Genomic DNA, 12,192 nt, shown 5'->3' on the forward strand with positions numbered 1-12,192 from the left:
AATAGCCCGTCGGGCAGGGCAGTGATACATTTTGGTACCCCGACTGGAAAACAGCATAGCCCCCGGACGTCGGGCTAGCGATTTTGCAAACCTTGCACTTGTTTGATCTGGCCAACTAATATGCCATTGTTATACCATTATATTACTGTCTTGATTTTTACTCTGTCTTCAGAATGTTTACCTGTCATTCCTTTGGTTTTAATCGAATATGTTTTATTATTTCTGTTTTATGTATTTATGGTTTTAATGTACAGCACTTTGGTCCATCTTGTGGCTGTTTTTGAATGTGCTTTATAAATAAATGAACTTGAACTTGAACTAAAACATCAAAACAAACCACTTGAAACTACACAGTAAATAAAATAACTCAGATTCTATACATCCAAGCATTATCAGTCCACACTAAAGCATTCTGCTGACTGTATGTGCTTAGCAAAATGGTTTTAACAGCAAAAGTGGCATTACTGATATACATCTGAAATCAATTGGTGACCCAACACAACACAACCAAATTTGCAACAAAAAAATGTCCTTAAAATATCCTTGAACCATATGATTATTATTGTTTATTATATTTACTAAATCAATAATTAAAAACTATTCAAGATTAGTTGATGGTATTTTATTATTTGCATTTAGTTTCACTGTCCTAGATGTTTACTGGAGGTCTAGACCAACCTGAAATATGAAAATCATTTTTCATTTTTTGAAAAGGGAAACTCTTGAGTAGTTTTGAAAACACTGAAAAAATCACCATGCTGTGAGAATACAGTGAAAAGACTCAGGGGACTACAAACAGTTTAGCTGACAGCACAGATGTGCATCCTCTTGAGACACATCAACAGTTGCCTCTCTTTTTCCAAATACCTCAGACTTCTTTGAGTAAAACTGGAAATGACACGCTTTCTTGCTATGAAACTTTAACACCCCCCTCCCCAATCCTCTCCATATGATTTAAGTAAAATAAATTTAAAAAAAATCTTCTTTTGACACAGTTTGACATACTCAGTTACTTTTAAAGGAAACATGTCTATAAGTTTAGTAAATTGGAACATTACTTCTGGTAAATAAATACTAATTTACATTTACATTTTGCAAGCCATTTAGAGATCTTCTATGAATTTCCAATACATAATGTTTATCTGTGTTTAACAAACATCTTGTTAGGGTAAAACAGGCAAATGCAAACCATTACAATGAGATTCAATGCAGCAGTTACAGTACCATTTATGCTTCAGGATAAACAACCACAGATGGCAGAGCAGAGGTCATTCACACTGCCCAATTAGGGACTTGATGCTGGAAGAATTTCATACTGATGACATAAATATAATATTATGACAGCTGTTAGTATATAGCACATCCTTTCTGTGGTTATACTACATTACTATATTGTCAACAAGCAAGCTCACTACCTTGTAAGTCTGCACTAACCTTTATAATACATTCTTAATGCCAAATGTCACCACAGTAAATCCTAAGCAGGTGATTTAAGTGCATCACACTGACAAAGACTTGAAATGGAGATCCGATGGGGTTAAAAAAATCAACAATATTAAAATTAATGTAAAACATATGGCCCTATGGTACATATAATGTAATCTGATATCAGTCTAACCTGATACATCTTAATGAAATATGCCTCAAACATTTAATATTCTGCATTGAATGCATTTAAGTGAAGCTATCGCACTGTACAACACTATGACTGATGGTGAGTTGAACAAACCAGTACCCATGAAATATCTAAAATTTGATTGGTTGCTTGATGCTTTTGCTTCTTTTGGAAATGTTTTTTTAAAAAAAATAGAGGCTATATAAACAAACTCAACAAATTTTATCTGAAATGTAAGATACTCAGTATTAACTAAGAGCTTGTATACAAGCATGTATTTCACTAATACTACAAGAAGGGCACTCTTCCTTGTGTGGTATCATTTACATATACATGTTATTGTGTGCAAAAACACAATAGTGATTTTAAAATGTCTTAAAACAGCACTGAAGATAGAGGACACACATGCACAGATGTCACAGCGCAAATGAATGAGTGAAGCTGTAGAAACACTGTTTCTGGGACAGGATGAGCACTAATCCTATCCAGACCATGCCTTTAGAAACAAGCACTCATTGCAAAAAATACTATAGAGAAAAATTAGAGAAGAAAATTGAGAAATGGAAAACTAAAGAATGAGAAGTGAACCAAGACATTTGACGAATGGTTTAGAATAGATCTGTATCCAATAATGCCAATAAAACTTCCAATAGAACCTCTTTGAAAAATAGGTTTTATAGGGTTTTATATTATTATTTAATCTTCATCATGCCTTTATCAGGATGCTGAGGTCTTGAAAGCAAAGCAGTTTCTACAGCTAAGTACCTTAAAGATAGATATAATATATAAATTGATGTTTGTCAGAAAGATTGTTGCCATTCATAATAGTGCATTTGCAAATGCTGCAGAAGAAATCATACATTCCCTTATATAAATTTAATAAGTTGCACCGACTGAGTCACGATACTATCAGGATTTCAATGGCAATGCATTATGAGAAATGTCAAGTTCAGTTGTGTTTTGCATGAAAATTTATATTGGACATGAGTAACATCTTAATTAAAAGTACTGCTTTTCCTTTTGATATGAAGTGTCTTGCCTACGGCACCAAGTGAGCCACAAATGACCTCTCTCGAAAAGGATGTATGATGAATTCTTCCCAAGACGAATGGGGAAAGTTTTTATTACAATAAATTTAATTATCAGTTCAACTGATTATGTCGATGTTATGACATTGCTCTATGAATTTAATAGCTGGATATACTGTTTAGTGTACTAAGAACGTTTATTTCATAAAAGATAACATAAGATACAGTAAATAGCCTGTCTAGGCTATAGAAAGCATTTAGATGTTTTTAAATGTTTCTGCACAGTTATTTTTCGGTTATTATAAAAACCTCTTTCCCTGGTCCTAAATACACTATTATATTATACACACCGACCAAAACATTACAGAATGTCAGTTCATGAATGTCATTATATATTATTAGCTCTTCAAACTCGTAGACTTGAAGAAATCCACATACCTTGTGTGACAGCCGGGATTATCGTTGTAAAGAATATCTGCAGGATCCGCCATAGGTGAGAATAGACGCTCATTTTGGCCACAGGGGTTGTCTATATGTCCCATTAACGTTTCTGGCGATTCTGATTCCTAAACAGGAGAGACTAAGCTGCGCATTTGTTCCGTCAGCATCATGATGCTGTTTTACCTGTGGAGTCTTCACCTGTGCACGCGCTTCTCAGTAATTTTAACTGGAACAGCGGCAAGTGTGCCAAAAACTACTACATGATTGATTAAGAAATGTACCACCTCAACTGGATATCTTAGAGAGATTTAGAACTCATTTTGTTGATCTCCTCTAAATTAACGCACAGTTTTCCATTATAATCCAACAAAAGAAAGGTAACATATCAGTTTTCTCTTTTTTGATTACTGTCTCTGACTTCAGTCGTCCTGTTGTGGTCTCGTCCATGCAGAAAGTATTGTGGCAGCGCGAAACACCAGTAACCCATCGCGAGCTCTGGATCCTCAGCAGCTCAGAGCACGAGCGACAGGATTTACAGTGAATTAAACACGAGACACGCGGTGGGAGTCGTGCGATTAAATATGACTGAGTTATTCTTATTATATAACATGGCAAATTTGTAGTGTAACTGTGAAATCATGCACGTAACAAAACACCAGAAAGTTTCACTTAAATCACCAAATTTGTCATCAAGTGAGTGAACCTGTGAACTTTGGTTGTGGAGTGACAGTGACCTCTCGTGGTCATGTTTGGAACTACATTTTTTGGGCTGTTTCTTTTATGAAACGTTTCAGTTTGCATTTCTTTTGTTTATAGATAAGGACGGTGAGACATATGGAGAGAAGGAATATATATCAATGTTCTAATATCAAGAGAAATTAATATAGATATAGATAATACAGTATGAGGAAGTTTAGTTTCCTGTTGTAATTTCTGGTGGTACTATACTGTTGAAGTATAGTAGCCCTTTGTGGATTCCTGTCACAAAGTTCAGGAAACTTTAAAATACTTGATTAATTTGTTTATTAACTATTAGAAAGAAGAACACAAGACTCTTGTAACAAATGTTGCAACATGTTTTCACTCTCAATAATGTTGCCTTTCAATCTAATTTGGCTCTACAGTAAATCAAAACCATTTTGTGAATATTTTGGAGCATGTGACAAAGCAAAAAGAGCCTTACACAGCATACTGATTGGTGTTTTGCTTACATGAATAATGAAGTAGGACTGTGTTATTTTTTGCTACAAATTGTCATTATCAACAAGTCAATAAAATTCAGATTAAAAATCATATCATATCATGTTAGTTAGCTTGTCTGAACTGCATTGTCAATTTGCATGTTATTGCAAATAAACTCTTCTTTTAAATCCAGTTGTACGATCTCATGACCAACCAACCTAACATCAAGAATTTTGGTAATGGGGTGAGAACCAGACGGGTGTAAGTGACATTTCACCAACTTTACAGGAGGGCCAAAACAAAAAACCAAAGTTTGATCTGATTTATTTTTAATAATAATATGTACACACATGGTTGACACTATACTTATTGAACACTATTTTTAAATAAATAAATAAATAAATACATACATACATACATACATACATACATACATACATACATATATATATATATATAGATATATATATATATATATATATACACACACACACACACACACACACACACACACACTCACTCACCGGCCACTTTATTAGGTACACCTATTCAATTGCTTGGTAACACAAATTGCTAATCAGCCAATCACATGGCAGCAACTCAATGCATTCAGTCATCTAGATGTGGTGAAGACAACTTGCTGAAGTTCAAACCGAGCATCAGAATGGGGAAGAAAGGGGATTTAAGTGACTTTGAACGTGGAATGGTGGTTGGTGCCAGAGATGGGCTGGTCTGAGTATTTCAAAAATTGCTGATCTACTGGGATTTTCATGCACAACCATCTCTATGGTTTACAGAGAATGGTCCGAAAAAGAGAAAATATCCAGTGAACGGCAGTTGTGTGGATGAAAATGCCTTGTTGATGTCAGAAGTCAGAGGAGAATGGACAGACTGGTTAGAGATGATAGAAAGACAACAGTAACTCAAATAACCACTCATTACAACCAAGGTATGCAGAATATAATCTCTAAACATACAACACATCAAACCCTGAAGCAGATGGGCTACAGCAGCAGAAGACCACACTGGGTGCTGCCCCAGTCGGCTAAGAACAGGAAACGGAGGCTACAATTCACACAGGCTCACCAAATTTGGACAATAGAAGATTGGAAAACTGTTGCCTGGTCTGATGAGTCTCGATTTCTGCTGCGACAGATAGTAGGGTCATAATTTGGCGTAAAGAACATGAAAGCATGGATCCATCCTGCCTTGTCTCAACGGTTCAGGCTGCTGCTGGTGATGAAATGGTGTGGGGGATATTTTCTTGGCACACTTTGGGCCCCTACCGACTGAGCATCATTTAAATGCCACAGCCTACCTGAGTATTGTTGCTGACCATGTCCATCCCTTTATGACTACAGTGTACCCATCTTCTGATGTCTACTTCCAGCAGGATAATGCACCATGTCACAAAGCTCAAATCATCTCAGACTGGTTTCTTGAACATAATGATGAGTACACTTTATTCAAATTGCCTCCACAGTCAGCAGATCTCAATCCAATAGAGCAGCTTTGGGATGTGGTGGAACGGGAGATTTGCATCATGGATGTGCAGTCGACAAATCTGCAGCAACTGCGTGATGCTATCATCTCAATATGGACCAAAATCTCTGAGGAATGTTTCCAACACTTTGTTGAATCTATGCCACGAGGAATTAAGGCAGTTCTGAAGGCAAAAGCAAGTCAAACAGTGTTTTTATATATATATATATATATAAAGCCCTTACATAAAATTAGTTAATTTAAATTGATTCATTTTTATATATATATATATATATATATATATATATATATATATATATATATATATAAAGCCCTTACATAAAATTAGTTAATTTAAATTGATTCATTTTACTGAAATAGTAATCTCAGCCACTTAACAATTTGGCCAAATGGGTGACTGAAAAGCCTTTACAGAGGCCTTACCTAGTGAAAAATAAATATACAAAAATGTATTTGAAATAACTTTATTTCATGCTATACTACAAATATATTTACATTTTATTTACATATCACTTAACTGGTATACTTAAAGTCTGCTAAAATGGAACAACTAATTTTGTACTTAATGTTCTTTAATTGTAAGAAAGTAGTGCTGAAGTCTAACTAAAGTATATTTGATTGTGTTAAAGGGGTCATATGATGCGATTTCAGTGTTATAAGCTCTTGGTGCATAAAGAAGATCTGTAAAGTTGCAAAGACTAAAGTCTCAAATCCAAAGAGATATTCTTTATAAAAGTTAAGACTCATCCACACCCTCCTAAAACGGCTCATTCTAACACATTTCTACGTCACTGTGTGGGAAGATTTGCATAACGCCGCCCAAATGTTCATGCAAAGAAAGAAGGTGTAACTTTTATTCTCGCTGTTTCCTCTGCCGCCATGTGGTGGAGTCGCTGCGTGTTTCCTTGTGAAAGAGAAACTACTTTCTTTGGCCTCCCAAAAGAGGACGATATCCGCCTGGTCATGCCTAGAGCTGATCCGTGCTGGATGCTGAGGAAATGAGGTGAAAGTGGAAAGTGATCACCAAGATGGCGCCTGTGTATTTAGCTTGCCGACTGTCGCTCTCATGTTTGTTTGTCTGGTTGTCTGTTCTGTTTTAAAACTGCTACACACTTTTAATCTACGACTGCCAAGCACTCTTGGATATCCACAACTCCGTTGCGAACAGATTCACCAAATCTTACACTTTAGATGTGGACTGCTCCTTTAACAATACTAATGAGTCGTTCTAATCGGTTATCCCGGAATGTATCCGCCGGTGGCCCCTCACATCCCACGGAGAAAGCGAAGGAGGAAACGAGGCAACCGTGGAGGATACATCGTAAAACTGAAAGCTCATCTGAGGGCTGGCTTTCTCTCAGATCCTTCCCACAAATCGTTTTACGGCGGCTCTACTACCTGGCGCCTGCTGGATGTGGCCTACCGGTGGCTTCATCCTGTTCTCCCCCTGCACTTGAGTACTGTTTCTCATGCCGGTCTCCACCGAATCGGCCTCGGCTCCCGACGACGGGGAGTAACCCACAGAAATCTGTGACATCTTATGGCATTATTAAATGCCCGTTCCTTGGTGAATAAGACCTTCTTATTAAATGACTTTTACTCATCTCACAACTTGGATTTTATGTTTATCACGGAATCCTGGATAAAGATTGGTGATCTAATTCCATTTTCTGATCTGATCCCTGCTGACTGTGCATTTTTTTTTAACTCTCCTGTCTCTACTCATATTCAGGGACATATGTTGGATCTTGTAGTCTCATATGGGCTTGATGTGACTGATATTGTGCGCTCAGATTTTATGATCTCTGACCTTAAACCTATATTATTCACACTGTCTCTTCCAGATCTCTCTCATATCGCTCTCGTTTCTACTCTCAACAGTTTAGCACAAATTTTAACTTGTGCTTTGCTGAATGCTGTTCACAGTTGCACTTCTATCAACCGTTATCTGACTTGGATGCTGATCAACATCTTAGCCTCTTGAATTCTGCCTGGCTTAAGGCAGCAAATGGAAAAAGGACAGGCTGCATATCTCTCTTCAAATGCTTAGAGACTCTTACATCTTACCAGACTGCAGCTACAGTAAGTCGGCAAAAGCTGCATACTTCTCTAATCTAATCGAAACTAATCACTCTAAACCTAAGGTTTTGTTTTCAGTTATTCAATGTTACAAATCCTTCTGTTAACACCTTGCCTGTTGAATCTGCTGCTCTCTGTGAAAACTTCTTGAGATATTTTAGTGACAAAATTATTAACTTCAGACTTCGTCTGCCCCACTTTAACTTTAACCATCTCTCCAGTCATGTAATCTGCCTTTGCATTTTTGGATGCTTTTGAACCTATCAACCTCCAGGAATTGAAGGAGGTGATTGACAATCTTAAACCTTCATTCTGTTCTAGCGATATCATTCACCTGAAAGTTTTAAAATTAATTATTGATTTGATTGGGCCAGGTCTGGTATCTCCAAACTGGCTCTGTTCCTGGCAACCTTAAAGTCGCTATGGTCACTCCTCTGCTCAAGAAGCCTTCACTGGACCCCTCTGTCCTAAAAAAAAATTTCGGCCTATTTCTGTTTTGCCTTTCATTTCAAAAGTTTTGGAGAAAATTGTGCTGAATCAACTTCAACGTTTGCTGACTAGTAATTGTATTTATGAGGTTTTTCAATCTGGTTTTAAGTCTGCTCACTGCACTGAGTCCGCCCTTTTGAGAGTGTTAAATGATATTTACCTCTCTACTGATTCCAGAGACTCTGTGGTTCTTATTCTTTTAGATTTATCGGCTGCTTTTGATACAATAGACCACTCCTCACTATTATCTAGATTAAAGTCTTGGGTAGGTCTAAAAGCAAACGTTGTGAAAAAGTTGCAGTCATACTGTACCTATCTGACAGAAAGTTTTTAGTGAATTTGGGTAATTTTTCCTCTTCCCCTGCCCCTCTGACCTGTGGCCTTCCACAAGGCTCTGTTTTAGCTCCCTCTCTATCTTCTCTTTACATGCTACCTCTGGGCTCTATTCTATGAAAACATGGTGTGTCTTTTAATTTCTATGCAGATGACACTGAAATCTATCTACCAATCAAGAAAAACAATTCCACTGCGATCCCTTCTCTTCTGCAATGTTAAAAGGAGGTTAAATCTTGGCTAGACCAAAATTTCCTCTTCCTAAATGAGGACAAGACCGAGCAAATAGTTTTCGGTCCAAATGAGAACTCTCAGTGTACAGTATAAGCCCTGGGCTAGAAAGTTTATCCATTTCTAGATCCTCACGGATGCAGAACCTAGGTATTATAGTTGACCAGCATTTAAAATTTGATAAACATATCGCTTCTGTTATTGGGTCCAGTTTCTATCAGCTTCGTTTACGGTCTAAAATTAAAAACTTTCTCACTTCTAAAACTCTAGAAATGGCTGTTCATGTGTTTGTTATGTCGCGTCTAGATTACTCCAATTCTTTATATTGCGGTATATCTAAATCTCAAATTGGGCGACTACAGCTTGTCCAAAACGCTGTGGCAAGACTTCTTTTAAAGTGTCGTAAACATGAACACGTCACTCGTATTCTTAGATCCCTACACTGGTTGCCGATTTGTCAGAGAATAGACTTTAAAATTATCCTCTTTGTATATAAATCCCTACATAACCAAGCTCCTGTCTATCTATCTGAAATTCTTCATCTCTATACTCCGTCTAGAAGCCTACGATCCTGTGACCAGGCTTCGTTGGTGGTCCCTCACGTTAGGCTAAAGCGTAGAGGGAAGCATGCATTTGTGGTGTCAGGGCCACGACTCTGGAATACCCTGCCTTTAAAGGAATACTCCACCCCAAAATGAAAATTTTGTCATTAATCACTTACCCCCATGTCGTTCCAAATCCATAAAAGCTCCGTTCGTCTTGGGAACACAATTTAAGATATTTTGGATGAAAACCTGGAGGCTTGAGACTGTCCCATAGACTGCCAAGTAAATAACAGTGTCAGGGTCCATAAAAGGTATGAAAGTCGTCGTCAGAATACTCCATCTGCCATCAGATGTGCTGTGTCTCTCCATTTCTGTGACTCTAAAACTTTTTGTAAGCAAAGAAAACAAAAATAATGACTTTATTTAACAATTCCTTTGTCAACGGTCTCCTCTGTGTCTCTCCATATCACGTATGCTGTGTATGCTCTTCTGTGTCATCCGCGCCACAAGGATGTGCTGTATCTACGTGTATTTAGCTTTGATTCGAAAGAAAACCGTGCATCCTTGTGGAGTGGATGATACAAAAGAGCATACACAGCATACAGTGATATGGAGAGACAGCATAACGCGTTCACGCGGTACGTTATGCAACGCAACTTGTAAAAAGACTGTATAAGTCATTATAATCAGTAATTATGTCCCGAGTGGATGCAACAACTGCCTCGTTTGTAATGGGTTTTAATGTTTTTGTATGGTCGTGCTGGGAGACGGCATCACAGTATGGTGAGGGGTGTAACATTTCTGTCACACGCTTGAGGTATTCAAGGATAGCTGGCCAATCAGAGCATACCTAGCTTTTCAGGCCGATGAGCTTTGTAAAAATCAATGTGTTTTAGAAAGGCGGGGTATAGAGGAGGGACAATAATGTACAGTATGTGGAGAATAATGTTTTTTAACCTTAAACCACATAAACACATTTCATTACACCAAATACACAAAATAATTTTCTTTTAAGCAACATCCTATGACCCCTTTAAAAGTGGAACTATTGCAAGTATACTTCAGGTACAATTTAAATATTTTGCATGTAAATACCTAATGTATATTTTTCAAAGATCACACAATTCTCATCAGTGGTGACATTTAAACACATGTTAGGCTTAAAGGGGTCCTATTATGCTCTTTAACAAAGTCTTGATTTTGTTTTGGGGGTGTACTAGAACAGGCTTTCATACTAGGTTGTTTGAAAAACATTATTTTTCACATATTTTACATTTATTACAATACCTCTCTCCCCAGTCTGGCATGAACGGCTCGAATAGCTCCTGTATCAAATGAAGGCCCACCTTCTGGAATACGAGATGTGCTGTGATTGGTTAGCTGGGTCAGTGTGTGTTGTGATTGGTTAGCTGGGCCAGTGTGTGATTGACAGCACTCGGCACCTGGTCTGGAAATGTCCTGCCTCTTACCATAGCAGCCTGCTGCAAACTTCGGTTTAAATATTGTCAAAATCAAATCAATCTGAGCACGATTTAAACCCGGATGATTGTAACCACTCTAAGTTCACCTGTCTTAGAAACACTAGCGCGTATCCAACTTAGTGATAATACTCGTTGTCTTCTCTAGTGCAGCTCAGCCAGGTCTCTTCCCATTCGTTGATCTTTGTGATATCACAAATCCCGGAAAATATGCATTGTAGTTAAAACGAACCGTTCGTTGTAGTTTTTGAAAAGTGATTTCTGTTAAATAAAAGATCTCCTTTTGAATTGGACTTTGAGCTTTGTAACTTTGCAGATCTTTTTTATGCTCAAACAGCAACATTACAGACTAACTAAAGTTGAAAAAGTGAAAAAGCATAATTGCACCCCTTTAAGGTGGGAAATTAATGACAACAGAATGTCAGGAGGCCAGTTTAATGCCTCATGTGAATGATACTCTTTTTACAGGTGCCATTCTAATGCTTTATCAAAAGGTTGCTTCATTTTACATTCTGAACTCCGTTTCCTTATAATAAGACTTTTGTAACCATACATTTTCACAAATGGTCCCCCACCAGTGTACCGACCAGGCTCTGGCCTGCTTAGCTTTAGTGAGGAACCAAACTCTGCCTACTGCATGCAACAGCTGCATTCGTAGTCTGCGCCTTGATGAAGCTGCTCTAACAGAGGGGTAGCGCAATTTTAACACTTTATCAAAAAGTTGCTTCTTTTTACATTCTGAAGTCCATTTCCTTAAGCCCGAGACACACTGTATGATTTTTGGCTTTCCCAGACGAAAGATTGGCATTGTGAAACAATCGCGGCGATTTCTGTTATCGTGGCTCATAATCGGTGGTCCTAGAGTACATCGTACAGTGAGAGCGGTTAAAAAAACGGCCGTTGTCATAATCTTGTGACCAAAGATAGCCTATGATAATTTTCTGGCAGTGTCAGAAATTCAGCATGATCATTGTGTGTTTACAGTTACGACCCACGTTTGCTGACCAACCAATAAAAATGCGACATGAAATCAACACGACATTGCGCTAAAACATAAAACTGCTTACCTCAATCTCTTATTCCTTCCTCTTTCGCAGCTTCCACTTTTTTTCAGCACACATAAAAACTACAGCTGCAAAAGTGTGATTCATTATGCTCTTTTTGTTTACCACTAGCGCATGCTAATGATGTTTTATTCTTCTATAGAAATGTGCATTGCAGCCTGCGAGTAAATAGGTGTCATCATCGTACAGTTTGCATGTCATACC

General features: G+C 37.7%; 1 protein-coding gene across 2 annotated transcripts in view; it reads right to left on the reverse strand.

Moving 5' to 3' along the window:
- Positions 1-12,192, reverse strand: part of LOC109092622 (transmembrane protein 132D) — a 44,183-nt gene that overhangs the window by 27,612 nt on the left and 4,379 nt on the right. The window contains exon 1 of one of the 2 annotated variants that reach the window (XM_042730042.1): positions 3,082-4,203. The exons of the other annotated variant lie outside the window; for it this stretch is intronic. Within the exon in view, the coding sequence (XP_042585976.1) occupies positions 3,082-3,154 (73 nt within the window). The 5' untranslated portion in view covers positions 3,155-4,203. Of the gene's footprint in view, positions 1-3,081; positions 4,204-12,192 lie in introns of those variants that run through there. 2 annotated transcript variants of the gene reach the window in all.

This window comes from Cyprinus carpio, chromosome B8, assembly GCF_018340385.1.
Source record: "Cyprinus carpio isolate SPL01 chromosome B8, ASM1834038v1, whole genome shotgun sequence".
NCBI classification, from domain to species: domain Eukaryota; kingdom Metazoa; phylum Chordata; class Actinopteri; order Cypriniformes; family Cyprinidae; genus Cyprinus; species Cyprinus carpio.